The sequence below is a fragment of the Carcharhinus amblyrhynchos genome, chromosome 17, assembly GCF_965287045.1.
Source record: "Carcharhinus amblyrhynchos chromosome 17, sCarAmb.v2.hapA, whole genome shotgun sequence".
NCBI lineage: Eukaryota > Metazoa > Chordata > Chondrichthyes > Carcharhiniformes > Carcharhinidae > Carcharhinus > Carcharhinus amblyrhynchos.
Genome location: NC_137340.1, coordinates 21284927 through 21308944, shown reverse-complemented (window position 1 = coordinate 21308944; position 24018 = coordinate 21284927). Strand labels below are relative to the sequence as shown.

Below are 24018 nucleotides of genomic sequence, written 5' to 3'. Positions count from 1 at the left end.
CCCCTTCCCCATTCACTCCTCTCTCCACCCATCTCCTCATCTACCTGACCACTTTAACTCACCTCCCCCTGGCACCAACCCTCCTGAATAGAGCCCCCCCCTAGCCACAGCCCCAAGGAGTTCTGGGCCATAGCTTGATCAAAATCTCTGAAACTTCCTTTCCCTCACTGGGATTTTATTTTCCTCAAAGTAATTTTTTTTCTTTCAGGAGCGAGAGCGACGATCACCTGCCATTAACTTTCATCACATTCCCTTTCCAGAGGAAACAAGTCCTCTCCAAGTCTACTGCGAGGCAGAAGGTGTAACAGTAGGTGCCACCCCTGATTGCTTTTCCCAAATAGACACAGTTTAAAGTTACTGTAATTATGCGATGGATTGATGTGTTTACAGCACATGTTTGACATATCTTTTCAAACCTTTCTCCTGTTTTGTCAGGACATTACAATAACAGACCTCATGAAACAGCTGGATATTTTAGGAGATAACGCCGTAAGTGTATGTTGCTTTTCTGATCATGCATGCTTTCTATTTTATAAGCCTGTCAGTGGAGGATGCCGGGGTGAATTTTAGAATCCAGTTATAATCAACCTTGCATGTCCTACAGCAGCAAAACCCTTAGGTCATAAAACCCAGTTACCAAGTGTGGCATTTTTGGTGCCATGGGTGCCATAGTTTCAGTTCCAAAATGGCATCCACTGTGCACGCATGTACTTCTAGTCTGCATGAGCCACCGTTCTGGTGAGTGTGTCAACGCTGGCACAAGGAGCGTGCTTGAGAAAGTAAATTGTGATATCAGTCAGTAGTTGGCTAGTTTGATGCCAACTGTGCATTTCCACTCAGTGCGCCAATTGACACCATTGCTTAACTTTGCACAGTTGAACGTGTTCAGCAACAGGAAGGACCCCTACCTGTGATATTTAAAAACTTCATCAACTACTTAAAATAAAAAAAAGTTTATTTATTAGTCACAAATAAGTTTACGTTAACACTGCAATGAAGTTATTATGAAAATCCCCTGGTTGCCACACTCCAGCACTTGTTTGGGCACAAGGAGGCAGAATTTAGCATGGCAAATCCACCTAACCTGCACATCTTTGGACAGTGGGAGGAAACCAGAGCACCCCGAGGAAACCTACGCAGACAGGGGGAGAACGTGCAAACTCCACACAGACAGTGAACCAAGCTGGGAATCAAACCCAAGTCCCTGGTGCTGTGAGGCATCAGTGCTAACCACTGTGCCGACTCGCTTAGTTCTGGTTTCCAGCTTAGTTGGTGACTGATTTCTGCTGCTTGCTGCTGAGTTTGTAGAAGAGTTTGGTGAAGTGTGTACTGTTACTTAAAGTTGCTAACGTCTGAAGGGAGTGTTGTGATACGTGCTGACTTCAGGGATTCTGCTTTCAGATATAGGTGAAGAAATTTGCTTGCCTTGCAGCATGACAGGAAAACGAGCAGAGGTGTTTCAGAGGAGGGAAAGCTGCTGAAAGGGGCAAAGGAGGAGGGAGGAAGTGCTCTCAGCAGAAGCCATATTACCTGAGGTCTTCAGGGACTGATTGTCCTACCTCAACATCAGTACAAAACTGCAGGCAGAATCTTGAGTCTTCCCCCATGAGGAGTTTGGTGGTGTTGTGGGTGGGTACCATCGTGTGTGCCTTTGGTTGTGTGCAGCATGTGGAAGGGACATTGCAGGGAAAGAAAGTTCCAGAGACTTTGATAAAGGCATGGCATTGGGGGGACAATCTCAAGCAGCTCCAGCCCAAGATGACACAGCTTCAGACTGCATCATCTGGGCCTAGGCGGTGGCTAACTGACTGACAGGCAACATCAAGGATATGGTGACTGTGGTTGGGAGGATGATCCTTTATTCCTGACAACAGGCAGGGATTCATGCCTCATGGTACCATTGCGAGTCCCAAAGGGGGAGATGATGGGTGTGTGTTTGGGTACGGTGAAGGAGCTGTGAAACCCTAACAATCTGTTGGAGGGCAGGTTGCTGGACAGCCGTGACACTCTATAGATTATGGAAAACTGCTATCTGCAACTATGAGGGCAGCTGTGTGAGACTTCGTGACAAGAGATTGAATTTGCATGAGGGCAGTCTGACCCTCCACTGGAGCACTCAAAATATAGGTTGCTTCTGCTTGTGTTGTCAGACTATATATCCTGATGGATGTGCAAGTGTTCTCATGGTGTTAGCCATCATTTCCATAATGGAAAGGATGGAGTGCAAGCTCTATGCAAATGGAGACACTCATAGACTTTAACAGCACAGAAAGAGTCCCATTGGTCCATCGTGTCTGTGCTATCCATCAAGCACCTATCCTAATCCCATTCTTATGGTTGACTGCTGACCTCTTGCCAGGCCTGCCAATATACCAAACACTTCACCGTGCACCACCACCAGTCTTCTGAAGGCCACCCCATCAATGTGCTCACCTGAGTCCTCTAACTCAGAGTTCAGGTTAGACCTCAGTCTCCAGCAACTTGACACCTGCTTGATCCTTATTCCCTCCTCCAGCTGCAGGTTCCTCAATGCCCAGTGTCTCACCCCATGCAAACCCTAGCTCTAATTTATTTATTGTAATAAGCACAGGGTCGGTATCTGAGCTGGCAGCTGTGAGGGTGAGTGCAAGTGATGACATTTCTTCTCCCTCACTGTCTCCTTGCTCATTCACCTCTTGCTCTTCCACTGCTACTTGGCCAGCTGGTATACTTGGGTATTTGAAGGGAGAATGGTATAAGGATAGGATTATGCTGAGAGAACGTAGGGGAAAGGCAGTTGCTTACACTGTCTGCAGCTTGCAAAATCAGAAAAGGTTGTGCGGGGGAGGTGCAAATGGGATCTGAGAAGGTGGATCGGGTATGAGCACATTGCCATCTTCTATATTTTCAGCCCCACCACTAGCCACAGCTACCGTCACGCTGCTTGAAGGATGGTGAGATTTTAGGTGCTGCAGCCTCTGGTAATGCACCACATTGCCCTGCAAGAGAGTAAGAAGTGTGTGAATAAGCATGGCGAAAGGTTGGCTTTGTGACTCTCAAGGTTGAAAAGCTGGTCCTGTGTGCAAACTGAGATGTGGATGTGAAGCCTGCAACAGTGCTGAATGTGGGAAAGTGAGTTAAAGTTAGGCATATAAAGCATGAGTAACGATTGATGGAAACTGTTGGTAGTTAAGTGAAAGGCATATGGTGCATTGAGCAGTGTTCAAGGCCAGTGGTAGAATATTAACTGAGCTGTGAAGTCATTGAACTTTTTGTAGGACTGCATACAATTCCTTGGAGCTACACTGCCAGCACCGACTGTAAAGATTTTCTGGTCCCAATGTCTGTCTGGCTGCCTGTAAATATCTCCTTCCTCTGCCTCCTGCACTAAGGCCTCAAGCACAACTTCTGAGAACTTTGGAGCACTCTCTCCCCGTTGCATCATAATCACTCTTTTGCAGGTCAGGCTCTGTCCCCCAGCTATTTCCAAATACTTTTCCAACCAGAATGCATGCCTGCTTTCTGAGGTTCAGGCTATATTTAGTGATGCTAGCCTCACACCGACTAGGGCCCCTTGCTGAGGTGTAAAACCATTCAACATCATTTTTACTGCTGGGCTACATGCGACTAGCATGCAATTCATAGGCCACCCAAAGTTTATGCGCTGTCTGCATTGTAAGCAATTGGCAAGGATTAATTGTTCATTGTCGTTCCTACATCTATTTCCAGGATCTATCATATTTTGCTCCCTTACAATCTATCAATATAAATAAAATGTCTTACGTCCAGCAAGCGATCATCACAATTCATTGCAACGTTTAGCCTGGCCTAGTCGAAAAGGTGTGAGTTGGTATTTGTAAGGAATTGCAAATCTACAGAAAACAATTTCAACAATTGGCCTATAGATCACCACAAAGTAACTATTTAAATTATTTCCCACATCCCAGGGTATCTATATGTAGAGATAGAGAGATATCTATATAAGTGCCATGTTTCCTCAGCTGGTAGATTTATATATTAGAAACTTACAGATGGTTCTCCATGTTTTTATGTCTGTTCATTTTAATAGATAGAAAATCATTGATAGTACATCACTGGTTTTCCCGTATGAGCTTTGATATGCAAGGCTCCTCATCAGCCATCTGAGCTTCCTGTAATTTGCTATTAAAACAAATTACAACCCCCAAATACAGGTGGGTTTGGGCTGGATGGGAAGTAAATATTTCTAGAATCTCAAACCTGAACCCAAGTCCAATTTTAACAGCGGTTGGACTGTGGAAGGAAGAGCTGAAAAGCCACTCCTGAAAGTAGTGGTACAATCCAGAAAGCTTGGTGGTGAAGAATAGAACGGGAGCCAATATTTACACACCTTTATCGGCTTTTATTTACAGAGCTGCATATTGCAAACTTGTGGCTCCTAACCCAACAACCACAGTTTCAGTCGATTCCTGTTTATAGAAGCACAAGTGGATCACCAGTTCATTCCCACAAGCAGTATACAATTAAACACAGTTAATATAAATATAACAAGGATGCTGCTTACAGAAATATTTTAATTAAGCTTCATGCCCTAAACTTTAGCTCTATTTTAGAGCTACCCCGGCCTCAGGAAACCCAGCAGCTAAAGGGAAGCAAAGACTGTTGTACAGAAGAGTTAAATGCTTTTCCGCACTGTTTATAGATGGTGGGTTCTTCCTTCAAATCTACTTCCTTCCCTCCCCATGACCAGAGATTCCTCATCCTGCAATCAGACCCAGCCTTCCCACAATGTCACTGATCCCTACCCATGTCTCTGCTCCAGGATGTCTCCGACATCTCGCAGTCATCACCAGACTTCCAAATGATCCTGTAGCCCCTCAGCTCTCTATCCAAGAAGCCAAAACCTGCTTTGCCCTTGGCTGTGGCTTCTGCTACAGAGTTCCTGACCCATCAGCAAATCAAATCCATCAATCAGGCTGACTTCGAAAGCATGTCCTGGTGTCTAAACTCCAGTGTTCTGGGAAACCTGGCCTGCAACAGGAACTCCTGACTCACAATCGCCTGCTTGGATCTCCTGCTGCAGTGAAGACGGGATCTCTATCTCAACTGGTGTGAACCTCCAGTGTGTCCTTACTATTGTTCAATCATCTATTTCATCCTTAATAATCATGGTTGACTGTTTACGACCTGAGCAATTGTCTTTGTTCTGATCCTTGTAGAGACTGATAACTTCTGATAAGATATTTGAATCTCCAGTGACTGACTGGATCACATGTCAAAATTTCAAGTTTTGAGAGCTTTACGGTTATAAACAAACTAAGATCAACAGTCCAAACACTATTCAGTTGGTAATTTATACCTAAACTCCACAAGATAAACCACTTTTAATTTTTATATTGACCAAAAATCTCCCTCCATTGTTAGAGTTCATTCGGTCCCTTAAGTGGACATTTCTTTCCCCCGGAAACGCTATTACAGTGCAGAAGAGGCCCTTTGGCCCAACGAGTCTGCATCAATGTATGAAAGGCCCTGATCTGCCCACCTAATCCCACTTGCCAGCACTTGGCCCCAGCTGTTGTCAACTCGCGATTGTTTACTTCGTTTTTCCCTGCTGCATCACAGTAACTTATAACCTCTGTATCAGGTTCATGAGGATTTTATCGAGGCTAGTTTTAGCTAGAGGGAGCAATCTCCAGGGTGAAAGTGCCTTACAGTTGAAGTCATCTCAATGCATTACCCGCAATCCCACACACTTTAAGTTTACGTTGTGGTCTGCTGTGTGAGACCTTGTCAAAAGCCTTCTGGTAGACACACTGAGGGGTTAATGTGGAGGAACTTTGCCCCCTACATGTAACCAAATTCTTTAATAAGCGATTTAGGGTGCCATCTTGGTGACAGGAAATGAGGTATAGGCACAAGCATTAGGGACGTCCATGTCTGCCATTGGTCAGCAGTTGCCTGGAGATACCAGTAGAGTGAGCCAATCTCCTCAAATTGTCACGGCCAACTGACTTTAAACACAGGCAGATGATATTTTATTCCAAACAACTAAACTGTCTTCCAAATTAATGCAAAAGCTTTGCTCTGACCACCTGTTATTTAAACATAATTATAAGGGGCTACTGGCCATACAGACAGAAGTTCAATTTTTTTGTCCCATTACAAGAGACAAGTGCTTTTGTTACATTTGCACTAATTGAAATGGGACATGTTAAACATCTACACTTTGTACAGAGCTGTGGATCCACCATATCTATTCCTGCTGGATTTCCCACACTACCTGCAATAATTTCAGTGGATGCTGAGTATAATGGTGGTGTGCATGTACTTGTCCCAGATCAAGCTGGGTCAAATTGATGCTCTGTTTGGCTGCATGACTAACTTGCCCTTCGGAGACACGAAAGAGATCGCTGACACGGAGAGAGGAAAGAAGCATGTTTAGTGGGGAAAGAAAATACAGAAATATTTTCTTTTTAACTTGTTCCTTATTTACTTACCTGTTAATTAGAATTTGACCAATGAGGAGCAAGTGGTTGTGATTCAGGCCCGAACCGTTTTGACGTTGGCAGAAAAGGTAATCTTTTCTCTATTGTTTATATATTAACCTGAAACAATTCTTCTCAACAGCAAAGAGTTGAACACTTAGAGTGGGACAAAGATTCACCAGTATGAAGCACGTGTAGTGAGCTTATGTTTAAAAAAAGCTGAAAGAAATTAGGCTAACATTTAGCAAGCTGAGAAGGAGTTTGAAGTGTGGGTCTTTGTTGTTGAACTATGACGATCGAGCTGGTAAAATTATTGCTCTACAGTTAAATTCACAGACCGTAAACAGCAGTCACAGCCAAATGAAACTAAACTGAGGCTTTCCCTGAAGCAATTTTTGAAGTCATCTTGGCCTCTTAGCTAAGATGATGGGTTAGATCAAGCCCAGGATGAGATGTAGTGCCTCATCCTGTCAGCTTGGATCTTGTTTGATTGAGCCCAAGATGGGGGTGAAATGTCTCACCCTGTCAGCTTGGATTTAGTCTGTCCCTTACATGGGACCATGTATTGGATATAATTTGAATTTTTTGGAAGAAAAATACTGAAAGTTACCAATAAAAATTTTTAAAAAGTTATCATATGGGCAACTGGACTCTGCAAATAACACTTACACCATTTTGTGTGCTGGCCTTGCCTGATTCTTCAGAATTAGCTTTATTTATTTTAACCCCCAATTCATGCTGGCCCTGAAAGGAACGTAAACAAGACGACTAGAGGGTGAACTTGACTGTTGCACATTAGAAGATGTTACTTCATCTGTCAGCAGGTTGAGCCACCCCTGCTATTGCTGGTTAGATAGGCCTCTGACTGTGAACATAGATGAGAGATATGGTGGGTGATTAGAATCGTAGAACCCTACGGTGCAGAAAGAGGCCCTTCAGCCCATCGAGTCTGCACCGAACACAATCCCATCCAGGCCCTATCCCCATATCCCTACATATTATACCCACTAATCCCTAACCTACGCATCCCTAGACACTAAGGGGCAATTTTTTAGCATAGCCAATCAACCTAACCTGCACATCTTTGGACTGTGGGAGGAAACTGGAGTACCCAGAGGAAACCCACACAGACACGAGGAGAATGCACAAACTCCACACAGACAATTACCTGAACCAGGAATTGAACCCAGCACCCTGGAGCTGTGAAGCAGCAGTGCTAACCACTGTGCTACCGTGCCGCCCAGGGTTTACCTCAAGTGCTGGCTAATGTCCTTAGCATTTTATGACACAAACTCCTCCTCATCGTCTTCCTGAAAACCGAGGGGAAACCTGTTGTTCCAATATTATGCAGCAAAATGGCAGAGCCAAAACATCAAACAACATAGAATCCCTACAGTGCAGGATGAGGTCATTTGGCCCATCGAGTCTGCACTGACCACAATCCCACTCAGGCCCTACCCCCTTATCCCTACATATTTACCCACTAATCCACACATCTCAGAACACTAAGGGGCAATTTTTAGCATGGGCAATCAACCTAACCCATACATCATGGGAATGTGGGAGGAAACCAGAGCACACTCATACAGACGCAAGGAGAATGTGCAAACTCCACCCAAGCCGGGAATTGAACCCGGGTCCCAGGAACTGTGAAGCAGCAGTGCTAACCACTGTGCTACCATGCCACCTCATCTCCTAAGTGGAAAGAAACAATGGGAATCAGGAGAAAAAGTCAGAAATGGCTAAAGATGCTGTTACAGATTCTAATATGGAATCATGAAGCATAGAAGAATATCTCTTCCATTTCAAGTGTATTCAAGTATATATAATTTTTAGATTAACTATCTTATCACCAAATCCTTTGTGCCCATTTTATTTGGACCAGAGATAAGCATTAATAAAAATGTCAGGAAATTATGTGATTGTCTAAATAACATAATCGAGGTTAATTTTACTGTGATTAACTGTACATCACCGGACACTTCCAGTGTCAATGCAAACCCAGTTATAAAGTTGTTTAGGTGCTAACTGGGAAACTAAATCAGATGTAACAGATCCTATCCTATTTTTCCAATTGGTACAATACCAAAATTTAATATCTAATTCACTTTGGGACATCAGAAGTAAGTGAGGAAAATACAAGGGGAATTGTAAAGATATGACAGTGGGATCAAAGAATTAGTTTGAAGGAGAAAATTAATTTTAATCAAATTTTCTCTTTTTTTCTCAAAGTAATTTTCAAACTTCAGATGTTAACTCCTGATATAGTGTCACCTATGGGTGCATACACCATATTTCTCAAAGACTGAGGGCAAAATTTAATGCAAAACCCACCACGTGTTGCCATTGATCGGCAATGGGGTCTTCTTGTCCCTCCATTGTCAATGGGATTTCCTGTTGAATGTACCCCTCACCTGCTGTGAAACCCACAGTGGAACGTGCCGTCAGCAGGACTGGAAGATGCAGCCAAAGATCCCGCCAGTTGGCAGTGAATGGATGGGAAGTTCTGGCCCTAAAGCATTCAAACTTGAACCCATTTATGTTCACAATGGGGGGAGAAAATTAGACTTAGGCCATAATTTCCTGGCTGTTGCCCCTGGCAGGATCTTTCGTTTCCCCCCCCCCACAACAGATTGATCTACCACAGCAGGTGCGGGGCACACATCTCACAAGACATTGGTGGGATGGGAAGATCCCACCGCCAGCCAATGGCAGGCCACCTCTGGCACTGGAAGACATACTGCAGCAGGGCTGGAAAACCCTGCCGTCAAGTTGAAACATAGCTGGCTTAGCTTTGTGTTGCATATACATTTAAACCAGAGCTCACTCCAAGCTGGAAATGTAACTTGTCATTGATTGATATCGATGATATTGATCCATGATTAGTGAAGATAAGAACCAAAGTTCTAACCCATAAATAGTCCTGTGTGAATGTACTTAAAGATATGTAGAAATAAATGTCACTGCTTGTTAAATTCTGTTTGAGGATGTTTGATTTTTCATTCCAGTGGCTGCGGCAGATCGAGGTGACAGAATCCGCGCTGCAGCAAAAGATGAACGACATTGAAAATGAAAAGGTATGCCGTAAGCAAAGCAGTATCAAGAAAATCAAAGCTTTCGCACAAGAGATGTCACAATGCTTTAATATTTTCTCCCTCTGGTCACAGGAGCTTTTCAGTAAACAGAAGGGCTACTTGGACGAGGAACTGGACTATAGGAAACAGGCCATGGATCAAGCACATAAGGTGTGATTCCTTATTTTCTTGAAATATTCTTTATTGAAAAGGTATTAACATATTTTGGATTATTAAAGGAATGTCCACTGAAAACCCACTGATAGCTTTGCAAACTGTTAACTGGAAAGGAAATGTGCCTTCAAATAAACAATGAGACTGTCTCTCCAGACTCTCCGATGAGGGGTGCCAGTAGTTCTGGTGGCAATCAAATGAATGGGGTGAATGTACTATATGGTGGTCAGTCCTTAGACTTGTTTCTAACCCAATGTACTCAGGAGAGAGATCCCCAGAAACTAAAAAATTTGTGAAACAGAGGATACCCAACCCATCTTACTCAGAGTTCTTGACCAATTCTGACCAATTAGGTGTTTAAACTCGTAAATAAACTCAGAGTTTATTTAATATCACAGCCTGCGACTGGGAGGCTCCCTCCAGGCCACCTGCTGGGCTTGACCTCAGTGAGAGGATCCATCTCCCATCGGGAAGACCCTGGTGGCAAGACCAATTTAACCCAAAATGGGCACTTCATTGCTGCTTATTGACTGGTCGCTGCTGCTGGAAAAATTATCCCATGATACTTATCTATAAGCATTTATCAAATCTCCTCTCAGCCTTTCCGGTTCTAGCGGAAAAAATCCTTGTATAATCAAATCTCACTTCATATTGTCACTTATCAAGAACATCAGATAGAAAGGGGGTACAGAGATGAAGAGGACAACAGATTTTAGGTTTGGTTTTTTTAAGGAACAAATTGATAATGACAATTTTGCCTCAGCAAAGGAAGCCAGCAATTAATCTTAGCAAGCTCTCTGGCATTGGAGTCTTTTTTAATTTACTATCTTTCTCAAAACCAAGGTTTTTTTTTCCTCTTAGCCTTCCAAGCCAGGGGCAGACTTTTCAGCTTCTAGCTATCTAATAGACAAAGCTACTCTTTAAAGGTCCTCCTTTCTCTCACAGGAGAGTAGCTTTCCTTCCACTCCCAGGTTTTACAAATTACATTGCTATGCACAGTGGCACGATGGTCAGCACTGCTGCCTCACAGCGCCAGGGACCCGGGTTTAATTTCAGTCTTGGATGACTGGAGTTTGCACCTTCTCCCCATGTCTGTGTGGGTTTCCTCCAGGTTCTCTGGTTTCCTCCCACAGTCCAAAGATGTGCAGGTTAGGTGGATTGACCATGATAAAATTGCCCTTAGTTTCCCAAGACGTGTAGGTTAAATGGATTAGCTATGGTACATGTGTGGAGTTATGGAGATAGGGCGGGTGGTGGGCCTGGATAAGACACTCTGTCAGAGGGTCAGTGCAGACCCGATGGGCCAAATGGCCACCTTCTGCACTGTCGGGATTCTATAATTCTATTGTGTGACATCTGTATAGTACCTTGTAGTGTTTGCAATTACTTTTTCTCGTACCTCATTATGTTGAACTCATGGTAATAGTAATAGTAACATTTGTAATTTTCATTGTCTCTGTAAGCGCTTGGACGGCATGGTTGCACAGTGGTTAGCACTGCTGCTTCACAGCTCCAGGGACCTGGGCTCGATTCCCGGCTCGGGTCACTGTCTGTGTGGAGTTTGCACATTCTCCTCATAAGAACATAAGAAATAGGAGCAGGAGTAGGCCATCTAGCCCTTCGAGCCTGCCCCGCCATTCAATAAGATCATGGCTGATCTGTCGTGGCTCAGTTCCACATTCCCGCCCTCTCCCCATAACCCTTAATCCCCTTGCCTATCAAAAACCTATCAACCCGCGTCTTAAAAATATTTAGCGAGGTAGCCTCCACCACTTCAACGGGCAGAGAATTCCAGAGATTCACCACCCTTTGAGTGAAGAAGTTCTTCCTCAACTCCATTCTAAACCGCCACCCCCCCCTTTATCTTGAGGCTGTGCCCCCTAGTCCTACTGTCCTGTCTGAGCGGGAAGAGTCTCTCCACCTCTATCCTATCCATCCCATTCATCATCTTATATGTCTCAATGAGATCTCCCCTCATTCTTCTAAACTCTAACGAGTACAAGCCTAGTTTATTCAGCCTCTCCTCATAGCTCAACCCCTTCAACTCCGGCATCAGCCTAGTAAACCTCCTCTGCACTCCCTCCAAGGCCAAAATATCCTTGCGTAAGTACGGTGCCCAAAACTGCACACAGTACTCCAGCTGCGGCCTCACCAATGCCCTATAAAGCTGCAGCAAGACCTCCCTACTTTTATATTCAATCCCCCTCGCTATGAAGGCCAGCATCCCATTCGCCTTCCTGACCACCTGCTGCACCTGCAAGCTGGGTTTTTGCGACTCATGCACAAGGACCCCAAGGTCCCTCTGCATCGTCGCCTGCTGCAGTTTTTCGCCACTCATGTCTGCGTGGGTTTCCTCCAGGTGCTCCGGTTTCCTCCCACAGTCCAAAGATGTGCGGGTTAGGTTGATTGGCCAAGCTAAAATTACCCCTTAGTGCCCTGAGATGCGTAGGTTTGAGGGATTAGAGGGTAAAATATGTAAGGATATGGGGTGCGGCCTGGGTGGGATTGTGGTCGGTGTGGGCTCGATGGGCCGAATGGCCTCTTTCTGTACTGTAGGTTTTCTATGATTCTAAACCTGAATGATCCTTACAGTTGAAAAAGATACACAAAAGAGGCAAAAAAGACAATTGTTTCTTCAAGCAAAATTTCAGGGAAAGTGGCAAAATGAGTTGAACTATCTAGTAATAGATTTTTTAAAAAGTGAACAATCGAATACATGAAGTAATACACTGTCTTACACTGTTTTGTTTTACCCTTAAGAACCTAATTTTAGCTGTATGGATTCAATGTAATCAGTGGTGCTAAATTGAACTGTTCATTCAACACATATGCGTGGTTATCCTGGGTTCAAATCCCACCATGGCTGATAGTGAAATATATATTCAATAAAAATCCGGAAACCATTGTCATAAAAAAACCCATCTTGTTCACCAATGTCCCTTTAGGGAAAGGAAATCTGCTTCCCTTACCTGGTCTGACTTACTTGCGACTCCAGAACTACAGCACAGTGGTTAATTCTTAAATGCTTCAGGTCCAGCACCATTAGGGACAGGCAATAAATGCTGGCCCAGCCAGTGATGTGCACATCCCAGGAATGAATATTTTAAGAGATAGCTGGTATTCTCCCAAAACAAAACTAAGTGCCCAACAGGCGGGAAAACGGGAGTACTTTCAGCCCACTTTTTGGCTGCACTTGCCTGAATGAATCTCTGACAGCCAGCAATGCAGAGTGCCCTAGCATGATTCTGTCTGGAGGGCAGGGAGTGGGGCCTACTCTTGTCCAAGAGGCCAGCACCATAGCACTGAGCAGGCACCGATCTGACAGCGCCGAGAACGGTGCATGCACACTGCACCGCCCCCCACTCCATTGCTGGCCTCCAATCACTGGCCTCCCCTTTCACTGCCGGTCTCCAATCGCTCGCTTCCGATTGCTAGTCTTCCTCTCGATCACTGGCCTACCGGACCACCAACACCACCACCCCCACCCCCACCCCCTCCCCCCTCCTCTCAGCCCAATCGACAAACACAGTGGGCTGGGAGAATCCTGGCTGATATGTTTAACCATAAGTTAATCTCAAAACCCTGTGTGTTCCAGAGCGAAATTTTTATTTAAGAAATGCTTGATTTTCAAAAATGTAAATCTATTTGAAGGTAACTGTGGTACTGTGTGGGCAATGAGTGAATGTTAATTTGACAACAGCGGATCCTGGAGCTGGAAGCCATGTTATACGACGCACTGCAGCAAGAAGCTGGCGCCAAGATGACTGAGCTTTTATCTGAAGAGGAGCAAGAGAAGCTGAAAGGGGCAGTGGAGCAATGGAAGCGGCAGGTCATGAGCGAGCTCCGAGAGCGCGATGCACAGATACTGCGGGAAAGAATGGAACTTGTCCACCATGCGCAACAGGTAGATTTTTATTACTTATTCAACATGCATTGTCACTTCATTGAGAAATGGCTGGACATGCACTGGGGAGGATTTTTCAGTCACGCCCTCCCCAAGTCTGGAAAATCCTGCTCGAGATCAATGGACCTTTAAATTATCTGTCAAAATTTTTGTCCCATCCATGACAATTCCCTTGGTGGGCAGGATCAGAAAATGTACCCCGATTGTTTGTCCCGTTCTTCGTTTAGGTTCCAGATGTCCGGGCATACAATTCAAACAAGTTACAATGCAAAGGAATTGCCGGCTGAAATGGTGCAGGAGAAAGTCTAACTGACAGCAGACGCTGCAAATGCCCTGTTCCAGTTTGCAAAAATCCACTGGTAAAGGGGCAATTATGAGGAAGTACTACTGACCTCCTATAAGGATCACTTCTATAATTTGATCTGTAAATGACTTTGATTCATTTAGGAGGTACTAGTTTTACAGCATCTCTCAAATTAAATGGTCATGTTACAAATCTCCGTGAGATTGTAGACTAAATTCGGTAATCTCACAGGAAATTGCACTCAAATGGACTGTGAGTCAGATAATCCAACATAGAGGGACAACACAGTGGCACAGTGGTTAGACTGCTACCTTACAACTTCAGAGACCTGAGTTTGATTCTGGCTTGGGTCATTATCTGTGTGGAGTTTGCACGTCCTCCCTGTTTCTATGTGGCTTTCCTCCAGGTGCTCCGATTTCCTCCCACAGTCCGAAGGTGTGCGGGTAAGATGCATTGGCTATGCTAAATTGACACTTAGTGCCCGAGATGTGAAGGTTAGAGGGATTAGCAGGTTAAATGTGTGGGGTTATGGGGGGTAGGATGTAGGTGGGATTGTGGTTAGTGCAGACTTGATGGGACGAATAGCCTCCTTTGCACTGTAGGATTTCTATGATCCTATGAAAGAAAATTAATTCTCCTCACAGGGCAGGAGTGTAGGGGGCTAAGCAGCTCCATCAATGCTGCGCTGCTTGAGCAAAGCAGCAGGTCGGGAGATATTTGCGGAGACCGTTTCACGGGCTTCGTAACGGGCCCCATGGCCTTCACGTATCTCCCAACCGAAGATTTCCAGCATCATCAGCTCTGAGCCGGAAATGCCCAAGAGCAAGCAGGCTGCCTGAAAGCTGCTCCGCTCACCATGAAATGGGAGATTGGTCGGGGAAGGAAAGGGCAATCAGAAAGCCACATGATGCATCTTACGAGGCCCCCAGCCTTCAAACACGCGTACAGGGGACTAGAAAATCCAACCCAACGTTTTTGGTTGTTCTTTTAAATGTTTAAGTAGAACTTGAATGTGCCCTCACTGTTTGCCATCTAATGTATACAGTGATGATTCTGAGTCTGGTCTCAGCTACAGAAATATCCTGTAGATTCATCATATTTGCACTTTAATTAGTTAAATCATTTTTATCCATTATTGTAGCCATGGTCTCAAGGTAGAGGTGGCAAGTCTGTAATTTAGTTACTAATTACTAGCGGACCTTATTTACCTGCCAAAGCTGATAGGAAACAAAGGTGTCTATTGAGCAAGGTTTATATTATGCATCCTTTAAATTAATAAAATGTGTAAATAGACTAATTGCACTCCATCTCAAGTGTGTTTGCTTGCTATGAAAACTGGATTCGCCGCAGCTGTTGTATTCTGTCGCTCTTGTCTGTGGTCGCTGAGCCATATACTGGAACAACTCACTGTCCTTCAAATAAATTTCTTTAATTTCATAATAGGGTTGAATATACTCACTTTAGTAACAAGCAAGAATGTTATACCAGCCGTGGAAAAAGGATAGTAACAATTACATAGATGCATAGGGTTAGAAAGAATTTCCACTGTCATTTTAGCCTTGATCTGCATTAGATTCAGGATCTTATTAGATTTAAGAAACCTATTAATTATCATTTATGGAAATGTATTTCAGAATGAGGCTAGTGTGACTCAATGCTAGAAGGATGTGTTTTCTAAAGTGAAGCATCACTACAAGCTAGAAATTACTTCAGGGGAAATGAACATTAACATTCTTACGTTCTTTGTTTTTTAACACCAGTTTTAACCTTGTATTTTTAAATGAATTAGCTAAATTAGACGGACGAATTCCATTTTTGGGCAAAACCTGAATCTAATGCAGATCACAGTTAAAGTGGCTAGCACTGTTGCCTCACAGCACCACGGACCCGACCTGGGTCACTGTGGGCCCGTTATTACCAGTGCGTTGCACCCATTTTTGGGTGCGAAAACTTGGTAAAGTGGGGCATGAGGTGAGTAGTGTGGTCCGCGCCTGCCTCTGCGCCGGTTCCCCCTTTACCAAGGCCCAAAAATGGCCGCAATCGGGACCCCACCCAAAATGAGCTTGACAGCCATTCAAATGCATTTGCATGCATTTCAACTGAGTTAATGGGCTGCATGCCCAAACTTACCAGCACTTCCCCCTTTACCACCGTGTTCACCCATCCAGAATCGACGCAAAACAGACATACTCCACAGAAGTCCAATTTTCAGGCACACTAGTTAGTGAGAGGATAAGTGCCAAATGTCCAAAAGCTCTGTTTAAGATCAGCGAGGAGGAAGAGGGGGTCTGCTGGCACTCTGCTTGAGATCAGTGGGGGGAAGAGGGGGTTCGCTGCCACTTTGCCTGAGATCAGTAGCGGGGGTGGGGGGGCGGGGGGTAAGGGTGGAAGGGGGATCTGTTGCCACTCTACCTGAGATCAGTGGGGGGGGTGAGGAGGATTCACTGCCACCCTGCCTGAGATCAGTGAGGTGGAAAGGGGGGGAGGTGGCCCACGAACGTTCTGAGTGGCAGTGGGTGGGGGGATAAGAGGGTCAGTAATGTTGGGGGATGTGGGGAAATGTCTGTGGGGGCCAGGTGGAGGCATTATCTGGCCCGGGAACAATGTGGCAGGGGTGCCACGTTCTATCATTTTGTTTCTGTGCATGTGCAGTTGGAGGCTCCGATCGGAGCTGCAGGATTTTAGGCGCGTTAAGTCCCACCCACAGGTTTCTACAGCAAGATTCAGAATCGCTGATATCTTTTCAGACAAAGTGCGTATGGGGGCACCTGAGAATGGGTCTAAAAGTCGGAACTGAAACACTATGAGTTTCAAATCTGCCCAGCATTTAGAATCAAAATGGTAAAATAGGACCCTCTATATACATTTTTTTGTCACCGTAGTATTATTTTTAATGGTATTTATTGCATTGGGATTATTTCAGTATCTGTTCACTAACCTACACCAAAATATTGATTATTCAAACAAACCTACATCAATTGCTGGTATTCCTTCCTGTAGTTTACTTAACTCTTAAAATAGACAGCATGTTAAAGAATAGATGTACAGTGTGCTAAATTAATCATTCTATTTTACAGAGAATCAAAGAGCTAGAAGAAAGGATTGAGGCTCAGAAAAGACTGATAAAAGAACTGGAAGAAAAGGTAAGAATAAATTATTCAAAATGTGCATAATGCAGTAATGCAATGGATTAAAAATTAAACTTCTTATTGAGTTGGATAGAATATCTGCTGGAAAATGTTGTATTCAAGGCAATATATTTTAGTAATTCCAGATTTAGAAGAGGAAGCATTAACTTAAATTTAACAATTAATTTACAAGAATTTTATATCTAATGCCCCCTTGCCAGTTGAAATGTTTCTTTGCAATGACTAGTGTAAAAATCGTATGACGTGCTTTTTGTAAACTATTATAGAAATTTAAAACCAAACAGAAATAAGTTAACTTTTTCCAATGTGCTTTGCTGTTTTTTTCTTCTATGCTTGATATGGCAGGTGGCTTTTGTTTCAATTATTTTACATCTATCACACTTCACACTGCTTAAATTCTTGTTTTCTGTCTGTTCTTCCCTATTTCCTTTCCTGTTCATTTTCAGTTTTTGTTTTTGTTTTTATTTTTTTCTTTAGCTTTCATTCTTTGGTCGTAGTTCTTCCAGGCAGCCAGCGAGGCAGGTAAGATGTCTACTTCAGTAGAATATGTTTCATAGATGGAGCAAGAAGTGGGAAGTGCATGCACAATAGAAATTCTAATCAAGTGAACACGATCGATTACTTTGCTCCTTCCATGGCGTTGAGTCATGGTCAATTTTGCTATTACATGTCTAGAGGCCATCAAGTTAGCCTGAAAAGCTAGGTTTGCCAATTCATCAGTACTTCCTTTCTAGAAAATATTTTGACATGAAGACCCCCTTTGATTTTAGTGTGTTACATGATTATGAACATAGGAACAAACCAACTAATGTTCATGCTACGTGTTAAACATTGCCACACGCAATAATCACTGCTAACTCCCAATAAAGCCAATAAGACAAGATCATAGAATCATAAAATTTTAGAATTTATGCAGTGCAGAGGGAGGACAGTTGACCCATCAAGCCTGCACTGACAACAATCCCACCCTATCCCTTCAACCCCATATATTTACCCTGCTAATTCCCTCTGACACTAAGGGACAACTTAACATCAACCTATCCCACACGTAAATAAAGTTAATACCTCTCTGATTCTAGACTCCAATTGACTAATATTACTATTGTTACTAGACATATTGAACTTAGCCCTGACTAAATGTTCTAATTTCCTTAGAACACAAGTCTGTACAGACTGGAAAAGGCCAGTTTTAACCACAGTCAGACTCCCTGCCCCATTCTATAATACCAGACATTCAATAGCTTGGATGGTCAAAGATTTATCCACCCCCCTCTTTGAATTTTAGAATACCCTTCACTTGCACTTGCTGCAAATTCTGCAATTCAGCATCCTTTAGCTGAAGGGTTTAAGGGCTCATCAATCTTATACTGTAATTGGGGAGCTAAGCCCAAATGTGCTATACATCAGAGATAATGATACAGTACTGTAGCCAAATTCTTCAATCCATGCTTCCTAAGATTTTTGACTCCCCACAGGGAGTAAAAGTAGTTTATTCTTATATTTTGCACATACTGGTTCTTTGACCAAACTTAACCCAATTTTGACTCACGTCTCCTTGTCCTAGAACTAGTTTTAATGTTGAACATCATTGTAAGATCCAATTTATTTACTCCCTTTAGAATCTTAAGTACCTCAAAACAATTCACACTTCCCGCTGCCTCGGCAAAGCAGCCAGCATAGTTAAGAACCCCGTGCACCCTGGACATACTGTCTTCCATCTTCTTCCGTCAGGAAAAAGGTACAAAAGTCTGAGGTCACATACCAACCAACTCAAGAACAGCTTCTTCCCTGCTGCCATCAGATTTTTGAATCGACTTATCTCGCACTAAGTTGATCTTTCCCTGCTCCCTAGCTATGACTGTAACACTACATTCTGCACTCTCTCCTTTCCTTCTCTATGTCTGTATAGCACGCAAGAAACAATACCTTTCACTCTATACTAATATACGTGACAATAATAAATCAAGTCAAATCAAAGCAGTCACCTCCATGATTCCATTTTCTTCTGAAGAAATGATTCTTGTCAACTTTGTATTTTCTCATGAATCAAAGAATCCTACAGTGCAGAAGGAGGCCATTCAGCCCATTGTGTCTCCACCAACCACAATCCCACCAAGGCCCTATCCCATAACCCCATGTATTTACTCTAGCTAGTCTCCCTTACACTGTGGGGCAATCTAGCATTGCCAATTCACCTAATCCACACATCTTTGGACTGTGGAAGGAAACAAGAGCACCTGGAGGAAACCCACTGCAGACATGGGGAGAATGTGCAGATTCTGCACAGGCAGTGACTCAAGCCAGCAATCAAACCCAGGTCCCTGGTGCTCTGAGGCAGCAGTGCTAAACACTGTGCCACCGTGTCGCCCCAGATCAAGTGCCCTGTCCCAGTAACAAGTTATTAAAATTCATGTGCTCCTTGAAAAGTTAGACATGACTTTCTGTAGCACGATGATCAAAAATATATACAGTTTCCAAAGTAAAATCCGATTAACGCTTATACAAATGAATTGCTTCCAGGGACTTGTGCTCTATCCCTTGAGTTTACATCTTGCACCATGCCACATATTTGTGCTAAAGGAATTTTTAATACTCCCTCTCCTTATAATTTCTTATTGACTGTTCTTTTGTCACTTTGTACTTTTGCTGATGGATTTTATTCCGGAGTTGCTTTTCTTTGCATTAAAAGATATTCCCCATATTTTGGTCCAATTTGCCAAAATGCATTTGCAAATAATCAGTTTGTTCCCTTCTTTTACCCCCATCCAACTGATATGAGTGGCAAACATGGAGAGTTCATCCCCCAAACCACCCATATACATTGAAAATAAAAATGTATGCAGCACTGATTCCTGCAGTGTTCTGCTGCTCACTTCTTTCCAACTTTAGGGCAATCTTACCAAAAAATGGCAGCGTGTGTTTCGAGTGGAAATCTGGCACGTTTCTCTCCAGAGAAAGATACTGGTTTTCTTGCCAGATCTTACTCTCTCAAAAAAAATCAAGGGGGCATGTTTCATAATGTCATATGGGGTGCGGGGCCTTAATACATAGTCTGCACAGAGATTGGAGCACCATCTTTAATGGGTGCCCCAATCACAACCTTTGTAAATTCCCCCTCAGCTCGCCATGGAGGTCTCAGGGGCTCCACCCCCAACCACCGATCGGAGTCGGCACTTCCCTACCCCTTTCCACACTCCCCCAATAATTGGCCTCTTCCCCCCTACCCGATTATTGGCTCCTCCCCCCCACCCGATCATTGGCTCCATCTGCTTCCCCCCCCCGCCCCCGGATCATCGTTCCCCCCCACCCCGCTTCCACCACCACAGTCTGAACGGCACCCACCTCCAACCGCTCCCCACCAACAGTCACCATCAGCATCCCCAGCTCTTCTGTCTACTGCTGGCCACCACACTGAATGCTTCCCACATTATACATCAAAAGTAAAACACTGCGGGTGCAGAAATCTGAAATAAAGTCAGAAAATACTGGAAATGCCCCGCAATCCTGCAGAGCAAAAACAGAGTTGGTGTTTCAGTGACCTTCTTTACCATTGAAAATGCTAAATAAATACAATCTGTTGTTCTTCTTGCAGATGTTCTTGGCTTCAATTCCTCTTTACTGAAGTTGTAGATAGGAGCTCTGTAACTCTGTTTATTTTTTATAAATTACCAAAGTATCCAGTTGATGAAAGTAAATATACAAGTTCTTCATTATGAGCAAATCTAAGTTTACACCTAATTTTCCATGATGTTCCAGAATTGAACGATGTTCAATACCATTCTTTGGTAATGTTTAAGTTATTTTTAAAATCTGTGTACAAAGCTTGCACTGTTTTATATGGGAGTAACTACATTTTGGCGACAAGATGTTTACAAAATTATTTCACCTCAAAAAATGGCAGCAAGGTAATACCACATAAGGCTCTATAAAGATTGCTGATTTTTTTTTATGCAATGTACTTGATCTTGAAGTTGTTCTTCACAGGCTGCAATGAAGGAAAGAAAACTAGATACTGTAATAAATGATCAAATTACAGTGTTGTCCCAAGGAAGACCAACACTATACCAAGACAATAAGTATTTGAAAGAACACCTCACAATTCTCTTTGAGGAGAACAGAAAATGCATAAAGAATGTTTGGGGTTCTAAGAGCATCGTGCCAGAAGGAATCCAGAACTCAAAGGAGAACCATGCTCTTGACTTGAAAGACAAGTTCTGTAAAAATGTAACAAAACCATTCAAAGAAATGGAAAATGTAAATGGACTGAAAGTAAGCGTTTGCAACGTTACACCAACAATGAAAAATGATCGAATTTAGAAAATCGATTTCCGTCAGAGGAAATGAGTACAGAAGAATGCACAGCAAGGCTGATAGAATAGTTTTGATATTTAGTGGATGAAAGGATGACCTTAACCTTCCCTGCTGTGCAGGAGACTGAGAAAACTGCTTCAGTATAGAAGCATGACTTCCACTCAACATTCATTTCTACTTCATACGCTTTGCTGCATTAGGAACATGTTGTAGCTCCAGAGGTTGCAAAACCTTGGTAGCAACACTTATCAGTGAAGTCAACTCATTGAACATGAAGCTTAACTTAAGTAAAGCCGTACAGATGTCACTTCAGAGATGTGGATGGTGTGTGTATACATGTGTAAACCAGTTGCCCTGTAAACTTTAAAATAAACTACTAGACAGATAGAGCAAATGCAACATAATGCTACATTGTAAGTCTTGCATCTGACACAAAGATTCCAAGATGGCACAAGATGTTAAAGCAACTTTTGAATGTTGGAGATTAACGTAAACTTATTGATAATGTTTACAAAAATCAGCACCAGCAGGTATAACTTTAAGGCTTGGCTGGACTGATTCCCTAACAAATATTGAGCTCCTACATTTCCAAAGAAAGGGAACTATGTGATTCCAAGAACTCAAAAAGAAACCCAAAATATATCCCGCAGATAAATCCAGAAACAAATGATTGTATTCTGGATGTGGAGAAGATACCGCAAACCAGATAAACTGAAAAAGCATCACTGGGCAAAAAATAGTCCAGTTGTGAAGAATAATAATCAAGAAAAATAGGCAGTAATTTTCATATAAACTGTGGAATGAGTGTAATTGGGAAAAATAATCCTGCTGATAGCACAATGATAAATTGAAAATTGTTCGTATTTTCTAAGAGGACGAAACAACGCAAGAGAATGGAATTGGAAAATTGTATTTTTTTAAGAAGTTGTATTTGCTCAACCTGAAAAAAATTGGGATTTTTCCCTCAAGGACAATCAAAAGAAGCAAAATTCTATTAGAAGGAAAAGACTAATATATGAGGCTACTGAAAAACATCACTGGGCGCAGACATGGAGTTTGACTTTTTGAATAACGGACACAAGGAGGCAAAGAAAACCCCTGAGTAAAAATACTGGAGTCACAAACAGATACATCTCCCCAGCTATATAAATAAGGAGCTGAATGTGAACCACACATTCATTTAAGGAATTGCGAGAAATAAGGTGAAGCAGAGTGAAGGACATCCTTGGTATTCATACCTGATGGATCTGGAGAAGGTTCATTCAGAAGTAGGACAGGTAAGAAATATATTGTTCCTCATGTTTGTTAAAGGAGCTGCATTTGTTACTTTAAGAGCAATGGTTGCCCTGGCTGGTTTACTGCTCAACCAACCTTTGGTCAACATTACATTATTTCCTACATTACATTGCATAAAATGTACTTTGCTGGTTGTAAAGTCATGCGGTCGTGAACAGTTTACTATAAGTCCAGTTTCTTTTTGTAATCATTGTTAGGAGAATTTTTCACTGTAAAATGGGACTTTGCCATTCAAAATGCACTGCAAGTAGCATTTCCAGTGTACGTTTGCTGTGTGTTTGCATTGTTCTATAAACTGATCCAATTTGCCAGGCAGTTGACAAATGGAACTGGTGTCCTTGTATCTACCACTCACCCTGAGCTGCAGATGGAGCACAGAGTGGTGGTACCAGCTGTTCTGTAAACCTCATACCTGGTCAATGCAAGTGTCTTAAACCAGGAAATAGAGATGGTTCAGGTCATTGCAGAAGGGTTACACGTCAAGTAGGTTGTGGATGCTTTATTTCCCTGGCACCAGAAAAAAATACAGTCAACCTTATTGCCTTTCAATGGTACATGCAAGGGGATGAAGCTAGGATCTCTAGTGTCCCCTCAGCCATTGCCGTTCCACCAACAGTTATTGGGTGGAATATTCCTGTTTCCGTGGTGGGGGCATGAAGATGGAGGGTTTGGCAAAGTCGGGGAATCTGCTTTAGGATGTCTGCCCCATGCATTTCCTCTGTTGGGGAGGTTTCCTGGGGTACCTGGGAAGTAAGTCAGCTGCCTGCTCCATGGAGGAGGGCAGTTGATTATGCAGGCTTGCTGGTATTTTGCCAATGGAGTGCCCACCATCATGTGCAGTGGTTGCCAGTTCAATGGAGGTAACCACTGCAATGAGTGACTTACATTCATTCACAATCACAGCTGGCACCAATCCAGCAGAGGAGTTTCCCCTCCATCCCTATTTATCTACTGGCCTCCATCCTGCTTATTTCCTTATTGCTGTTTAGACCACTGAGGGAGCCTCCATGTCAGGAAAGCCTGTTGCGAAATCTTAACATGAAGGCGTGAAAAAAAATTAAACGCAACAAATAGCCTTTCTTTTTAAGCGGCAAGTGATGAAAATCGACTCAAAACAAGAGACAACAAAACTGTATGAGTCTAGATGCTGAAATATATCTTTATGTATTCGGTGAGTGTTATCTCTGACTCAACATTCTGTGAGTGCCTTCAGATAATAGATGATTTAGGGCATTTGATTGCTTACTGCTAAGGCTTTCACCCTGATTAATTTTGCTAGATAATAAAGATAGGAGTCACCACACAGACAGTGCACTCAATCCTGTATCATCACATGGTAAGTGTATTTAATCCAGTAATGTGT

The 24018-nt window shown here is 43.1% G+C and overlaps 1 protein-coding gene across 1 annotated transcript in view; it reads left to right on the top strand.

Moving 5' to 3' along the window:
* Positions 1–24018, top strand: part of jakmip3 (Janus kinase and microtubule interacting protein 3) — a 212800-nt gene that overhangs the window by 116357 nt on the left and 72425 nt on the right. Inside the window, exons 14-22 of the mRNA XM_080205603.1 lie at positions 209–307; positions 436–489; positions 6467–6532; positions 9452–9520; positions 9611–9688; positions 13392–13595; positions 16977–17042; positions 17526–17570; positions 21033–22636. Of these exons, the coding sequence (XP_080061729.1) occupies positions 209–307; positions 436–489; positions 6467–6532; positions 9452–9520; positions 9611–9688; positions 13392–13595; positions 16977–17042; positions 17526–17570; positions 21033–21365 (1014 nt within the window). The 3' untranslated portion in view covers positions 21366–22636. The remainder of the gene's footprint in view (positions 1–208; positions 308–435; positions 490–6466; positions 6533–9451; positions 9521–9610; positions 9689–13391; positions 13596–16976; positions 17043–17525; positions 17571–21032; positions 22637–24018) is intronic.